At 35.4% G+C, this 18,053-nt stretch overlaps 1 protein-coding gene across 2 annotated transcripts in view; it reads left to right on the top strand.

Moving 5' to 3' along the window:
• The window catches only part of Hil (peptidase hillarin), a 135,038-nt gene that overhangs the window by 15,799 nt on the left and 101,186 nt on the right, over positions 1-18,053 (top strand). For both annotated transcript variants that reach the window (XM_089100811.1, XM_089100812.1), the window contains one exon: positions 14,989-15,561. In XM_089100811.1, the coding sequence (XP_088956937.1) occupies positions 14,989-15,561 (573 nt within the window). The remainder of the gene's footprint in view (positions 1-14,988; positions 15,562-18,053) is intronic.

Below are 18,053 nucleotides of genomic sequence, written 5' to 3'. Positions count from 1 at the left end.
ACTGGTTATTGTCCTGTCTGATCTTCGCGATCCAAATTCTCGAGTCTTTATCTGATCTTCACGATCCAAATTCTCGAATGTTTCTCGTATAATACATAAATGCCAGCGCAATTCCTGAAAATAAAAAAGATAGATGCTTAGAACATCCATTTGTCCTATACACAAGATCAATCGGGAAAAAATACAAAGGCCTAGCTATTTGACACGAGCTTTTCTAATCAATTTCCTGTCATTTTAATTTTCGCTTTGATGATACAAATTTGACATTAAAATAAAGAAAAAAAGCATGCCATTTATAACCATTAGCTTCTTACTATGCTTTTTTACACGACCTTATCCAATGGAGGGGCTACCCGGTTTGAACCTTCTCCCCCCGACAAAAGCATAGATCAATTTCTGTTGTGTTTTGTAGCCGCTCCCCCGAACAAAAATCCTGAATCCTTGGGCGTTTGATTCAAGCTGCCAGATTTATGGCAGCTTGAACAGCAGATTTATGGCAGCTCTGAATTCATTGAGTTCAGTATCAAATTTGCGATTTAGGTGTAAAATATCAGCAATCCTGCTTAAACCCAACCTATTAAAACATTTATTATTTTGTCTCAAAGCCAAATGAAAATTGCCTATGGGCTTTCTCGCGGCTTTTTCGAATGAATTCTGATTTTAGGATTTGTTTGTTGATACTATCTCCTGGTTTCCGTAGTGACTACTCGCCCATATCATTTGTATTTTTCTTATTTCCGCCTTGAAAAAAATATGCAAGTTTATTGACTCAGCAACGTGTTTCATGGGACTAGGCATAATCGATAGACAGTTTTAGTAACCGCGTTTACTTAGTCCGATCAGGGAGTTAATTCACGAAATGTAGGGGGGGGGGATTTTTTACTTTCGTAAAGGCAGTAATAAAGCACAGAAAAATGATTTTTCAAAATATTGTGGGAGCGTCATTTTTTTTATATATTTGAAAATGAAAACACCGAGAAAAGTGTTGAATCGCAAACTGTAAATTGCAGACTTGAAGTCCTGGCTTGTTTTTCGCAATGCTCAGAATGCAGTGAAAAAGGATTAGGCTACACTGTGTACGGGGACATTCACCACCACTTCTTCAAAGTAGCACAAATTTGACTGTTAAATCCGGAAAAAGACGCACACAATTACGGGGGGGGTATTTAAAATAATTTATAAATTACAAATTGTATGGTAACATCAAGACGATGATGGTGGTTAACAAAAGTCAATTCTATAGACCATATATAAATAAATTTTAACATAAAAAACGGCGATGTAGAATGCGCTGCTTACATTTTTCATGTCATTATGAGTAGACAAGGCCATATCCAGGGGTGATGGTTACTGGGTTTAAACCTACCCCCTCCCGAAATTTGTGTCCGGCTCGTAAAAAAATAACAAAAATAAAAAAAGAAATTTGTACGCTTTGTAAAGGTTTTTCGTTAACCGACCTCCCCCTCCTTCCCGAAAAAAAACTCCGGATACAATCTTGTGAGTAGGTACATCAAATTAAATGTGTTTAATTAAATTTGCATTTATTGGCCACGGTGTTTGGTCTGCCAAAACTCATTTTGTTTGAATTTCAAAATTTTTAATCATATTTTGACCAGGGCCGTATCTAGGATTTTCGCGCGGGGGGGGGGGGTTACTAGTGATGGATCCAGTGGGCCGGGGAGACCCCCCAAGATTTTTTTTGCGCGCTCATTCCTTGTTTTTTCTTTTTTTTATAAAATATGTGTCATTTTGGTCAGTCATTGGCACCTTTGTCACATTGGGCCCCCTAAGATTCTTTTATTAACGCCCTTGTCACATTAGGCCTCCCCAAGATTTTGCTCTGGATCCGCTCCTGGGGGCCAAACAAAAAAGCTTTAATAAAGGTATCAAAATTTATTTATATGGATTTTTGCTATTTTTTTACGTGTCAGAGCAGCATTTCGGGGGGGTCAAACCCCTATCTTCTCCCCGAGATACGGCGTTTATTCTGACTCAATTAAAATAGCCATGCTATTTTAGTTTTTTGTTTTGTTTTGAAGACCTAATTTAACCAACTAATCTAAATATAGATTCGTTAGTATTTTTACGAAATCGCAAAAAGCTCGCTCCTATTGAAGCTATCGATTTTTTTTATTTTTTTTTTTTAGCAGGTGTCCCAACTACGTAATTTTTTCGTTTGTATTAGTTTCGTTTCATTTTTAAAGTCATTTTGGTAGCCAAAATTTTGCGACAAAAAGATTTACCACCTGGAAATACCAGAACGTTCAGTAAATAGAAAATGACAGGCTTGAGTGTTTGCTATTTTTTCCCAGTCTGCCAATGCTTGCCAATCTTAACCAGTAATTTCAGTTTAATGATCGTTCATGATTCATAAATCTCTTAGCCACGACATTCATTTTCCTTGGTTAATTTTACTTCAGGACAATGTAAAAGATAGCCAGTCGTTCCGTGCAGCATTGCTAAGGCTTAGAAATAAACTGCATCAGTTTTCTGAATAAAATTAAACAAAACGGATTAATTTGTACCATCTAAACAGCAGGTTACAAATTTGCCATAACAAGAAGAAAATTCTCAATAAGCCACAGCTTGAACAGATATCCGGGTTAGAAAGAAGCAAATAAAACCAAAATGTACCGGGAATTTGATTTTACTAAAACAGCTTCCAAATATACCGCATTGTACCAAGACGTCAAAATTGTACCAAAAACGGCTCAATCGTACCGAATTGGTAGCACTGGTTCTGTGTCTTGAGAAGTGAAAAAAAAAATTGGAGGCTTTGAAGGTTCAGTGTGCAAAAATAGGCTTGAAAATTAGTGTTAAAAAGACCAACTCATTTAGAATTGAGGAACATGAGGTGATGTCAGGTAACGAGAAAGTTGGTTAAGTGGATAGCTTCACTTAAATGGGTAGTATTAATAGTAAGTATGGCGGATGAAGTGAGGATGTAAAAAGTAGAATAGCCAAGGCCCAGGGATATTTAGCAGGTCAAATAAAGCTTGAAATAATCTGAAGGGGCGCTTACTACTACGGACAAAGGATCCACTCCACTTGGCTAGGACGGCCATCCCCTTAATATTCTTAGGAAAAATGTGCAAGCTCATTTTTTTTCACAGAGTTGTCAGATAAAAGCACATCAACGGTTACATTAAACCAATATCTTTTACCTTAATATTCTTAGGAAAACTGTGCTAGCTCGTTTTTTTTTGCACAGAGTTATATAAGATAATCAGTTATATCAGAGTTAATCAGATAGAGAGTTTTGCATTGTGCCATGCGTTTTTGGAATTGCACCAAGCGTAGCAGAACAGTGCAGCACACATGGCGGTACTTATCGGTTAGCTGGAACCCACGCGAAAAGTGAAATTTGGTTAATACTAATGAAATAAAACAAAATACGATTAAAATATAATTTTAGAAACAAATTTAGGTTATACATTTGCACATTAGGGGGGGGGAGGGATGTAGAGCATAGCATACATTAAATACGTAACCTAACCAAACCAACAAACGACCTACTTTCCACCACCTATTGTACATCTTAGAACGCCACGTGTGCTGCACAGTTCCGCCACGCTTGGCAAAGTTTCAGCCACGCTTGGCACAATTCCGCCACGCCTGGCACATGCCTCGTGCTATGGTTTCTGAAAGTGGCTACCCCCTTGAATAATACTTCGAACTAAGACTAGTGGCAAGGATTAGGCCTCTTAATCCAAGATTATGAGGTAGCCACGATAATGATTGTTTTTAGTATGACTCTGAAAAGTGAGCACTTTGAAAAGTTGAGGAAGATATGCCAAATGTTTTCCAGAGAAATTATCTAATAATTAAATGAAAAAAACAACTTTTTTCAACTGAGCAACATTAAAATATTAAAGCAATATAAAAAACGAACATAAATTATTCCGTATATGGGGGGGGGCCCCCTCCTAGATACCTCGCTCTTCACGCTAAAGTTTTTTAGTGCTTTAAAAAGTACCTTATTCTAATTAAACGGGCCTTGTGTGAGACAAAAAGTCATACTTTAGTGGAAAGAGCAAGGTATTTAGGAGGGGTAGTCCCAGTGGTGGATCCAGAGGGGGGGGGGGTGAGGGGGGCGCATACCCCCCTATCTTAGTCTAAAGTAGTGTAATTTACTTAATTAACTCAAATTTGTGTTAATTAAACTTGCTCCTAACGCAAGTTTATCGGATCAGCCTATTTCTCCCCCCCCCCTAAATTTTTTTTTCGGATCAGCCCATTTTGTGCCCCCCTAAAAAAAAATCCTGGATCCGCCCCTGGGTAGTCCCCCTCATGTACGGAATAATTTCTGTTCGTTTTAAGTTTTAATGTTGCTCCTTCCTTTCAGTGGAAAAAACTGTTTTTTTTTATTTAATTTTTCATGGTTTTGCAAATAAAGCCGGGAAATCCACCCCCCCCCCTCCTCTGTGGGAAACCCTCCCAAAGCTCCTCCATGGAGAGTTCCTCCGACGCAAAATCCCCCCGGAAAATTCCATCCTCGCTGAAAGTTCCCCCGAAAAACCTCCGCCTGAAAAATTCTTCCGCCTGATCATTCCGCCTGAAAAATTCTTCTTAGCATACTTTCATTTTAAAAAGACTTCGATTTCTGATCGTTTTCAAATCATGCCGGAAATTTCCCATCCGTGGGATTTTTTCCAGGAAATCCCCCCACCATGGAAAGTCTCCTGCGGAATCCCCCCCCCCTATGAAAAAATCCTCCAGATAATTCCAACCCCACTGAAAGTTTCCCCCGGAAAATTCCCCCAGAATATCTCCACATGTAAAGTTGATTCGACAAAGAGAAAGTAAGACAAAAAAAAAATCGTATAGGAATTCTGGCACATTAGCAACTGTAAAATTTGCCCTGGAAAATTCAATCCCGGAAACTTCCCTCCCCACGGAAAATCCTCACTGTGGAAAATCCCCCCCGCCCCTGAACAATGTCTGTATACTCCCCAATCATAAATACTATACGTAAACTATGGACAAATTTCACAACTTACATCCCTTCCCCCAGGGGCTGTGGAAGGTCGTGCTATCTCCAAAGACATAGTTATTGGGCTTCTTAACTATGCTAAACAAAATGGCTAAAGGGTTAGTTGCCCTCCAATCTTTTTGATCACTTAAAAAGAGCATTAAAACTTTTAATTTTTGTTTATAATGAACCCTCTCCCGATATTCTAAGATCATTGGTTCGATATGATCACCCCAGGGAAAAAAACAAACACACATCCGTGGTCTTTGTTCTGGAAAAAATTTCACATTTTTGGAGATGGGAGCTTTAAACCTCTACAGTTACAGTTACGTAACAGACTCTCTGTTACCTAACTCTCTGTTACGTAGAGTTACGTAACAGACTCTCTGATACGTTGAACTTGATGGTGTTATTTTCATCTTTGACTTTTCTCATTGTTTGATTTTTCTCAGGCTCGTAGCAGGAAACCTAATGAATCTTACATATTCGGAATAAGCACAAAAATCCAATTCTTTTGATATATCTATTGATATCAAAATTTTGTTTTTGAGAGTTTTGGTTACCATTAAGCCGAGTCGCTCCTTACTTACAGTTCGTTACCACAAACTGTTTGATAGTTTAGGTACTCCTTTGAATCACCGTATATCAAACAAGAAGCTGTAAGACAACTGGGGTTCAATCCCACTTTCTAGGGCTATAACGAAAGAAACTTTAAAATGGTCAGGTCATGTTTTACGGATGAAGGATAAGAGCAGGGTCGTATTCAGGATTTTTTTTCAAGGGAGGGTTTTACAAAAGTTTTTTTTTTTTCAGGGGGGGGGGCTACAAAAAAACTTAAGAAATGTATCAAAAAATTGTTATAATCATTTCTGTTACATTTTTACGAGTCGGACAAACATTTGGGGGGGGGGTCAAACCCCTTAACCCCCTGGATACGGCCTTGGACGATATAACAAAAATCAGGTCTTAGGCTATCCATGTGGGGCAAAACGAGAAACAGATCCTCCCCAAGTAGGGTGGGGATATATCATAAAAAAGAATTTAAAGGTACTTGGAGATTCAGTTGAAAGAAGTACAAAGTGAAGCTTTGAATATATTAGTATTGGAGGAGCATGCTCAGCTGAGTTGGGCTAAAGCGGCTTGGCTGAGTTATTATATAGTAATGAGTTATAGTAATAGTACTATATGAGTTATATGTAGTACTATATGAGTAATAGTACTATATGAGTTATATGAGTTATAGTTATAGTAATAGAGCTTATAGTAATGAGTTATTTGTAGTAGTAGTTTTACTACGTTAGTTGGCTATTTTTCTGGGTACTTAGGTGTTATCCCGACCACACCCAAGAAGTGTGATCTATTTACAACCGGTTATTCTGTGAAAACTCTCAGATAATCAGAGCCTAAATGAAACGAACTACTATAAAGGCATAATGTAATTAAATATATGATATATAAAGTTGGTTAGGTATTTAATATAATTCGTTCTGGGCGGCCTGCTTTCCATAATTCTCTGTTGTAGTTTCCATAATTTGTTACTAAAGTATCATATTTTCATCATATTTAAGTAAATTTCATTATGATCAACCTGACTTGACTTCTTGATGGGGTCGGGATAACACGCAAGTACCTTTTCTGTGTTGCCTTTTCTTCTTATTTTCTTTAAAGAATCAATTAAATAGATCCTGTTTGAAACATGTACAGTACTGGTACATGTTGTACTTTCCATGCGGATATAACTAACTTCAGTGCAGATACAAAGATATAAATTGTTCAGTTTTCGAAAAGATCGGCTACTTAAAACACAAGATAAAATTCACAAAGTTAATAGGTGGTTGTTATAATGTACCAATCATTGGGTATAAATAACGTAAATAACCTTTTGTGCATTTACCAAAATGCTATTTTCCTTAGCCGGGAAAGTCTGATTTCAAATCCTCTTTGGGAATGAAATGTAATAAAAGAAAATCAGAGAAGTTTACTGCAGAAAATGTCGCCAAACTTAAAACAGAACCAAACCCGATCATATAGAATAACAGTGAGTGTTAAAAAAATTTTCCCTTCCCAAACATACTTGCTGGAACTTGAAGCATCAAACCCAACGAAAGTCCAATCATCACCCAAAATTTTCAGAAAATTTTCAGAAATCATTCAGAAAATTTATGTGAACTGAATTTTCAGAGGTGCTTCCGATTTACTTGAATCCCAGCCACTTCTCTAATGATAGGGTCAGTATTAGACTAAACACTATGTTTTTTTTACTTAGCAATAAGAATTAACTGCTAATGCGAAATAAGTACCAAAAAAGAATACAAAAAAATATGTGAAAACTTGATGTTAATCCTAGGAAAGTATCCAGCCACTATGGGGGGGGGGTCGATTTAACTGGAATCGTAATACAAAAACCCAATACATAGAAATTTTCTTCAATAATGAAGTAAGAATTAGTTATTAAAATGCTTAGTTCGGAAGACGATATAAACAAGACTGGTATCAGTGATTTTTTCCGATGGAGGCCAAGTCTTCATGCTCTTGTGGGAATAGTACCATTGACGAAGCCTCTGTGGACATCTCGCAGGGTTTCTGCGACGGGGACGTCTTCCTAATGGAGTTTAAGTGGCTCATCTGCACGCGGAGAATACGGTTTTGTGTCTGAGCGTATTTTTCGGTCTCGGTTGATGCCCACACTGCTGTCTTTGCTGCACATGGTGGAGGATTCTTGACTTCTCCATCCAAAGGAAGTGTTCAAGATAACTCTATCTTCTCTTCGCGATTATGATATCAATAGAAGAGCGATTCTATAGACAGCATGGCACATCAGTCGGCTGCCATCTATCATCTACCAAGATTGGTTTGCACATACCTACCTGCCTGAATCAAATAACAAAATAGTCCTCTAACATTAAAAGCTTTCACTATGTAACAGCTATTTCATTTCTTCTTGAGTTATATGATTATTGCCAATTAAGTTTTCTTCTCAAAGCCCGACAGTAACAAATCATCATTACTGCTTGAGTTTGGGCATAAAATTTGACGAAAATACTATTTTGTAAATATATACAACACACAAAAATGACATGCTCGAATTTTTTTTTAACGTAGCTAAATTGAATAAAACCCTGAATATATGAAAGAGAATTTAAATATGGTTGAGGTCAGTTAAATGCAAGTAATACGACATGGCCCGACCTGAATGACTACAACTGATACCATATAAAGAGAGCTTCATTTACTGAGTTGTTCAACCGTGTTTTTTCTTCTTTTTGCCTCTAGGAGCCCCTCAAAATTAGATTGACGACTTTCTATCAACAACCTTCCATTAATCGTCAAATGGCTTTGACAAACTCATAATACCTGTAGGCAAATAACCTTTTCACTTTTATCATACATATGTTGGTGCTTTTTCCTCTCGAGCGTCACGTATCAGCATTTGGATCTCAAATAATTGCAGGTCTTTATTATATGTTAGGAAAATTTATTTTGCTTCGGTCCTGAAATAGTTCAGTCTTTCAATCTGGGCTCTAAATAATCAAAATCACTAAAACGAAGAAGAGTCTGTAAATTTACAGCTTAATCACAATTAGAAATAATGCAATGGAAGTAGCTAACTTGTCGTAGCCTGATTGCTTCATGCTGATTAATATGAAGCATCAGTGATAGCATGATAAGTAGAATCAGTAGCAGTATTTGCGAGATTACCTCATAAACTAATTCACCATAGTCAATTTAAGTCCTCCTCTGGACGGTTCCACATATTAGACAGAGAGTCTAAAGCGTACCGAATTTCTACAGTAATATTTCTCCATGGCATATGTAATTTTAAGCTCATTTATTAAAAGTTACTAGCATAAAGAAATCATGCGAATTTGATTCCAGCTCAAGTTTAAACTTTAGCATAGAGATCAAGAGGCTGGTTGGGACGACAGGACGACCCTCAGATCTTTTCATTTAGAGAAAGCTTATGCTTTTTTTTTTAACTCTGAACGATGTTGTTTACTTTCATTCTGAGAAACTTGTGATTTTAGTTTATTAAATACTAAAAAGGATTTCTGACCTTAATGCGCAAATGTGCCAAGTTACCTAAGTATCGCCAATAAATTATCATCATCAAATATCTTTCTTATCAGGGATGACTCGATTGCCCTATCAACTTAATTTGTGTCGATTAATGTCCAAACCTATATTTTTTCTGGTCTTAGGTACTTAGGATTTTACAAATGATCTTAATTATATTTGTGTTTCTGGATATGAAATTAGTTTTTCTTTATCAGCTCTACATTTTTAAATAAGTTTCATTGGAATTTGTTGTTTTTTTTTCTATTAAAAAATTTCAAGTAGGAATATTGTAAACTTTTTACAATGAAAGGTTCTTGTATATTTGCCGAATTGTCAGTATTCTTTTTGTAAGAATTGAATCAAAATAACAATATTTATGAAACAAATGGTTATTATTTTAAAAAATAGTTTAGATTTTTTCTGACCAAAGACACAGCCGGTCCACTCCTGTGCGTTTGATAATACAAGCTAATTGATGCTTATTACAGGGTGAAGGAACGTGTGTTGAATAAATTTTTATTAAGTTATTATCAATTAGGGACAACAAAATTACTCATAACCATGAGTATTATTTCTCATAAGAGAAAAGATATTTGAATGTTTTATACCCTTTAGTTCTGCAAAATTTCGAAGGACTATTCACAGGGTTGCCACATTGACGTTATTTCTATTGGTGTTTTTTCAAGACCTAGTTTGCTTAGTCCTTTTCTAAGAACGATGCAAATGGTACTCACTTATCTAATTAGTTTTGGTGATTTATCCTTCTTTCCGTTCTTCACTTGGGACTCAAATGTGCCCTTTGGTTCTGCAAAGTTTCGTAAGCGTTATTCGCAAGGTTACTAGATTTGCATTTTTAAAGACCTAGTCTAGATTTTGACGCATCTAAGTTTACATCGTTCTAAATGTTTGATTAGTCTTTCTCTGTGGGGGGAGGGGGATCTAGGCATTATAGATTTGATGAATGAATGCTTAAATTTAAAATTTAGACCCTGGAACAAACAAAGCTTTGGTGTGAAGACAGGGAAACTAGATGTACATCTTCTTGACTAGCACTGGGACACTTCTGAAAAATTTGACGACAACCATGGCAATAGGAGTGATTCTCTGGTAGAATAGACGATTCCATGATGGTGTATACACCATCATATACACCGACGTGATGGTGTCATCATATACAAGACGTGATGGTGTATTATGTAATATATCTTGTATTGTGAAGGTTGCAAAATATTCTGCTGACACAATATCGTTTTTACTGTGAAATTCCTTAAGGCCCATTCACAATTAAATGTTGCTAATACTGAAATTTAGCTAGCGCTAATTCGAGTTTATTGAATTATAATATGGTACTTGTTGCAAAATATCATACTGACAGAATATCGTTTTTTCTGTGAAATTCCTGTAGGCCCATTCACAATTAAATGTTGCTAATACTGAAATTTAGCTAGCGCTAATTCGAGTTTATTAAATGTTAATGTGGTACTTGTTGCAAAGTATTATACTGACAGAATATCGTTTTTTCTGTGAAATTCCTTAAGGCCCATTCACAATTAAATGTTGCTAATACTGAAATTTAGCTAGCGCTAATTCGAGTTTATTAAATGTTAATGTGGTACTTGTTGCAAAGTATTATACTGACAGAATATCGTTTTTTCTGTGAAATTCCTTAAGGCCCATTCTCAATTAAATGTTGCTAATACTGAAATTTAGCTAGCGCTAATTCGAGTTTATTAAATTATAATGTGGTACTTGTTGCAAAGTATTATACTGACAGAATATCGTTTTTTCTGTGAAATTCCTTAGGGCCCATTCACAATTAAATGTTGCTAATGCTGAAATTTTGCTAGCGCTAATTCGAGTTAATTAGAATCTTTCATATAATTTTCTGATTAGCATCAGTCGATTAAGGACAATGGGAGGCAATCTATGTTGGCCTTAGGCGCCTTGATGCTACATTAAGTTGGTAGTATTCATAGTAATAGTAAGCTAGTCGCTGTGTTTTTATTTAAATGAAAATAAATTACAAGTGTGAAGACTAGTATACTTCATTTTCTTATAAATTTTGGTTTTCTATTTTAGTGTCTTTATTTTCTATTTTATTTAGTAATTAGAAATATTGAATTTTAAACAATCGAAATAATTTTTTTTATTAAGGCATATCTGGGGACGTAATTTTCACTTGCGTAATTTTCTCTTCGTGATTACATGTATTTTTATGACAAATCAAAAAACTCGTTTTTGATTTTCTTTTATTTCGGGGGGGGGGGGGGTATAAATAAAATTCATGCTCTTTTGAAGTATGAAATATGTTGCAAATTACCGTGCTCGGGCACCAGGTGGCACATGCCAAGCATGGCGGAGGTGTGCCAAGCGTGGTAGAAACTGTTTAAAGCGTGGCGGGACTATACGGAACATATGGCGTCGTGAGATTACACCATTGTCGGAAAGGGACCCCCCTCCCTCGATTTTAATAACTGCTTCACTAATGAAAAAAAACCTTTTAAAAAAGAAGGTCCTTATTAAGAATTCAGAAAACACGAGAAGAATCGCATCTAGAATCTTATTAAATCCTAATGAAAAACAGGTTTCCGCTGCCTTGTGAGGTATTGCTCACTCCGTGAAAAATGTTTAAACTCTAGTTTTTTGGGGTTGAAGGGGCAAAAAAAGATACCTAGGTTAGGTTACATATTTAATATAAGCTATGCTTTATCCCCTCCCCCCCCTAATGTGCAAATATATAGCCCAAATTTGTTCATAAACTATTATATTTTCATACTATTTTGTTTTAATTTCATTAGCGTTAACGGAACTTCACTTCTTGCGTGTTTTCTGGATCCTTAATAAGTACCAAAAAGAATATTCAGATTACTTTGGTTACTCCTCTAAATCCAATAACAAAATTATAGAATAATAAACCTTAAAAACTACCACCTTCGTCATCTAATTCAAAAACAATGAAACCCAAATCTAGTTGAATAATCTTGACATGAGGAACCGATCCTGCAACATTTATGGTTACAATGAGTCATTGATATTCCTCTGAATGCTGTACATCAGCTTCCATTTTAGGCATTACAAAGCCTTAGAAATGGCTCGTATGCTGACTGACACCTTATCTGGAAAGTTGTAACATCCGTTGAATCCCTTATGAGCTTGAGGAATTTGCGAATCCAAATAGCCTACATCGTAGATGCCTCAGATAGTCATGGAACACACATACCCTAACCAATAGGATATTATATATGTTCTAAGGTCTTCTGTGGGCTTTAAAGAAAGGCGCAATCACTTAGAAAAGAGTGGCGGGTGGTCCTCCAGTCCCATCCCTCAAAATGTACAATATGTTTACTGTTTATTTTGCATATGTACTCCTAAAGTCAGGGTAGTGGCTATGATTTTTTTTTTGGGGGGGGGGTTACAAAAAATTAAAAAACGCATTAAACTGTGTTTATATGCATTTTGTTACGTTTTTACGAGCCGGCAGAAATTTTTGGTGGTCAGAACCCCTAGCCCCCTCCCCCCGAATACGGCCTTGAGTATATTTATCACATATTCCATCTGCTTTCAGAAGGGAGATTTGATAAATTTATAATTCATCCTGCCCCCCCCCCACACACTTAGGCTTCAGGCCCACCTTAGATAAACTTCTTTGTACACTGCATAGAAGAGGATTTGAGCAATAAATTGATAACGATGCAATAATAGGGACATCTAGTATTTATTGCGTCGCCGTTTGGTTTTTTCTTTTCAAGACTGGTGGTTGGAATCTACCCCCTCCCCCTTATTCATGCACCATCAATTTGTTCTTGAAGAAGTGGGTTTTCCCAATTCTGCAACATATGTGAACAGGAAACTTCTGGAGGAGCAAGGATAATATATATATATATATATATATATATATATATATATATATATATATATATATATATATATATATATATATAGGATCATCAAGTTCGGAAAATTGTATCATATTATATTTTTTTATTATTCTGAAATAATTTCTGACTGAGCTTTCATCATACCTTATAACTACTCAAAGTAGAGTTCTTTGACTGTCGGCCCGTTGAAATTAGCTCCCGTGCTACCATATGGCGGAAAAATAGCCGTGTGTAAAACGGACTAGTTGTTGTGAACACTTATTTACAGGAAGTATTTTTAATATTTTTACTTAGCCATAATGAATCACAACCTTTAAAACAAAATAGAAAATTCGAGAAATGAAGTAGGTGGAGTGGATAGGGGGGGGGGAGCTACGGGTGGTAAAATGTTGGGGAATGGATGTTTTTTACTTATTAAGAGGTTGACGCGGTTTATTTGTGTGGGCATCACCCACTGAGAGGGTTTTCAGTGATGATTATGTTTACATTGGTGTTCTTTTTTTTCCTTTAATTGTTTTGTATGCTGTTTTTTCCTGTTTGAATTACTTATTTTATTTTCTGTTGTTTTTTTTTAATTGTTTTGTGTGTTTTTTTCTTTATTTCCGTTTGTTTTCTTGTGAACATGGCCCTGCGGCGTTTTTTTTTTAAAATATACACCAGCATAATTCTAGTGCACCGAAAATATTATCATTTGAACATGACAATAATAACGAATGCAATCAATATCACCATAACATAAGGTATATGAAGAACCTAATCAGTCCAAATAAGTGGTGTTGCAATATATGCAACATTTTTTGTTTTCATTTAAAAAAGGCTTGAAACAAAGCCCCTAGCCAGGATTTTTGTTTAAAGGGGGGGGGGGGTCAAAAAACTTTAAAAACTATTACATTTTATTTATATGCATGCTTGTTACGTTTTTACGAATAAGACAAAAAATTTTGGCGGGGGGAGAGGTTCAAACTTGCCCCCCCCCCCAGATTTAGCTTTGCAAGAAACCTCTCTAAATGGAATTACCATGGTCAGAAACCTTTTAACCTTTGGTTTTGAGCCTCCATTTTAAAAACCCGATGTTTAAACCCAAGCCACAAATATACCTTCTTTTCCTATTCTTCCAACCTTTTTCAACTGTGAAAAAAAAGTCCTGTGGTCTAGCTATTCCACTTTTTAAATATTCTTTATATCCAGCATCCTCACTAATGATGCTTCGTATAGAAGTATTTTGCATTCCTGTTTAATGCTATGTACCCCCCCTCCATAGCCTCTCAGGTTCTTTAGGACGGAATTCTAGAAAATAATTTAGAATATAACCCTGATAAACTCCTGATTTTACACCGAACCAACTATTAACCTCACCTTCTTTCTTAATAGTAGTTCTTTAGGACGGAATTCTAGAAAATAACTTAAAATGTAACCCTGATAAACTCCTGATTTTACACCGAACCAACTATTAGCCTCACCTTCTTTCTTAATAGTAGTTCTCTAACATAAGCTACTACCAGGGCCGTACCCGGGATTTTTGTTCGAGACGGTTTTTTTTTGGTGGGGGGAGGGGTTACAAAGGCTTTAAAAACGTATCAAAAATTTGTTTATATGCATTTTTTATTACGTTTTTACGAATCGGACAAACATGGGGGAGGGGTCAAAACACCCACCCCGCCCCTGAATACGGTCTTGCCTACTACTGATCTTAGAAACGGTCTTTGTACAAACGTTATTAATCCATTATGTCTGCTTCTGTACCTTTTGTCTTATTTTCGTATTGATACTTTGATCATTATAAAAAGAAAAGTTAAACCAATATTTCTTTAGGATTTCAAACAAAAAGGGATGCCGATCGCTTCAGATATATAGTCAAACTTTTACGAACTAATGTTTTAGATGACTAAATACTTTTTATCCGGCTGACTGTATTGGGCTGATTTAAATTTAACCAAAAATTAACTTAAGGGCAAATTTAAGTTTAACTTTAAGTTGGCGGTTTCAACTTAAAAACTAACTCTAGACAAACTTTTTTACTTGATCATGATAGTTCCTATAACTATTCGTTCTATGTTCTTACTGACATATTCATCATTATAGGAACGAAAAGGTAAGCCGACATGTCGTAAGGATATCAAACACAAAGGGATGCCGGCCGTTTCAAACATGCAGTCGAACTTTTACGAGAATCACTGCTTTAGATGTGCGAACACTGTTTATCCGGTTGACCGCATTGGGCCTCTTAAGGACTGCACGTTCTTTCATCAAGGTTGTTTCAAGTGTGCTCTTTGTGGATCTAAGCTTACCCTTAAATCATATTGCAACAATCAAAATGATATTGATGACAAGGAAGTGTACTGTACATCACATGTGCCGAAAATCGGACCAGGTCACCTGGATGGTAGTGCTGTTGTTATAAGATCGGCACTAAATGTGCCACGCTCATATTATGTGAATGAGCAAATACGTGCTGGAGGCAAGAGTAGTATTGATGCAGATGCTCTTGGAATTAGAAACTCTTCTGGAAGATCTGAAAATGGCAATAGTCTAAGCTCTGATCATCGCTATGGTGTTTTTGATGCCTCGGCTTTGCATATCAGACATGCCTTAAACCAAACAGAATTGCAGAAAAGGTACTTACGTACTCATGAAAGACCCCTTGCAGTCTACTTGGTAAGTTATTTTTTTGCATAAAATTATGTCGGCAAAACTTATTTCTAAGCTGAATGTTGTAAGGTCTAGTTTTTAAAATGGGTATAGGGGAAAATATAAGTTAGGAAGCAGTAGGGCCTAAACCATGGCCCCTTTCGTCAATCACGTAGACTTAAAGCAGCGTCGGGGAACTTTTTTAATCATTACCCCAAAAATTCTCTGTTATATCTCTTTTTAGCATCTTTCATCTTATATATTTCTTATATATTTCATTGCCCCTTATGATAATTTTGAAAAATTTTTACCCCATTTTGGGGTAAAAAATTATTAAACACTATTACCCATTATTAAGTTATTAATCATTATTAAATAATATAGCCCAAATTTGTTTTTGAACTATTATATTTTCATCCTATTTTGTTTTAATTTCATTAGCATTAATAAAACTTCACTTGTCGCATGTTTACTGGATACTAAAGAAGTACCGTTTACTCTTTACTAGGTTGCAGCTACTGCTGCCACCATGATAAAAGCTTGTTGGTGTAGACAGCTGAATTCATCAATTAGTCAGGTATAAACACTACCAATTTTTGGTTTTGTCTATTTCCTGTTTCAAACCTATTCTCTTTGCGGTGGGACATTTTATTTGCATTTTAAGAAACTAATTTGCAGGCTATGAGAATTTTTGTCAAATAACAAAAAAGAAATATTTTGGTAAAGTCTCGTGGGAATGCACAAACCTACCATGGATCACTGATTCACAAGTAGATACTTTACTGAAGGAAAAAGAGTGGTAATGCTACAGAATAAATTTGATGACTGTAACCAATCCAAATTATATAATTATATATATAAACCGTGTTAATATATATAAACCAAATTATATATAATTATATAAACCGTGTGCTAAAAAAGAAGTTCGTTTGAGTAATAGGAAATATGTATATTGGATAAAATATGTGTTCCCCCACTCAGGGACGTACGCAAGGGAGGAGGGCTTACATATATGTATATATATATATATATATATATATATATATATATATATATATATATATATATATATATATATATATATATATATATATATATATATATATATATATATATATATATATATATATATATATATATATATATATATATATATATATATATATATATATATATATATATATATATATATATATAAATATATATGTATATGGTACTTGCTTGTTATCCCGAATACACTCAAGAAGTTTCATCTGTTTAAAACCGGTTTCTCTGTCTACATTCGGAGATAATTAGCTCAGCCTTAGTGAAAAAAAAACTACTATGCAGGTACACTTAAATTAATTATTTAATATATAGAGTTGGTTAGGTTATGTACTTAATATAATTAGGTATTTAAAATATTATGCGTTCTACTTTCCATAATTTCCTGTGGTAATTTTCTGTGGTAGTTTCCATGATTTTGTTACTAAAGTGTTATATTTTCATCAGATTCTGGTATATTTCATTATGATTAACCAGGGCTGTATCCAGGATCTCTTCAGGGGGAGGGAGTACAAAAGGATTTTTTCGGGGGGGGGGGTACAAAAAAAACTTTAAAAAAGACATTACAAATTTATTAATACTCATTTTTGTTACGTGTTTAGGAGTCCGACAAACGTTTCAGGGGGGGGGGTCAAACCCCCTAACATATATTTAATTTGGTACTTCTGCATTATTCGGTACACATTCGAAAAATTAAGTTTGGTTAATCCTAATGAAAAATACCAAAACATGATGGAAATATAATACTGTACGTTAGAAACAGTTTTGGTCTAAATATTTGCGCATTAAGGGGGGGGAGTGAAGTATAGCGGGTTTGCAGCATTAGTCTGCATTATTCTGCATGCTATGAAGTAAGAATTGTTTTCTAACTTCAAACTGACCAAATACTTTACCCCCACCCCTCTAATGTGCAAATAAATAGCCCAAATGATATATTTCCCATCTATTCTGTCACTTGTCTTTGTCTCACGCTAAGCTGAAATAAACTAACGAAGAAACTGGTTATTGTCTTATCTGTAGATTCACATTATCGACTGTGTACCGAATAATGTACAAGTACCGTTTTGCGTAATCTGCGAAGCAACAATTTTGTTCGTCGTTAGTTTCAACTTAGCTTTTTACTTTCGTAAGAAAAAGTTTGCCTTTTTTAATTAATTTTAAAAAAGGATAGACTACACAAATGTATAAAGATTGGGCAACACTCCACACTCTCTTAGGTTCAGCACAGTTTGTGTTCAAGATTGTGTGAGCTTGTTGACAGAGAGACTAAATATTATGATATTAATTGCGAAAACAGAAATGCCGTTAAACCGAATAAGTAGCCTATATATTTCATAAAAAGTTATTATTTTCTCTAAAAGTCAAGGCTTTAATGATTTTCTAAGTCGACAATTACAAATATAAGGTTGAAATTGGAATCCGAGTGTTGTGAAGCAAATTACAATATGTAAGTGTCGTTCAGTCCGAAGCTCATT

Source organism: Artemia sp. Qi Xiang Cuo, chromosome 14, assembly GCF_049724085.1.
Source record: "Artemia sp. Qi Xiang Cuo chromosome 14, ASM4972408v1, whole genome shotgun sequence".
NCBI lineage: Eukaryota > Metazoa > Arthropoda > Branchiopoda > Anostraca > Artemiidae > Artemia > Artemia sp. Qi Xiang Cuo.
The sequence above is the reverse complement of the archived record's forward strand: the minus strand, read 5'-3'. Positions and strand labels throughout refer to the sequence as shown.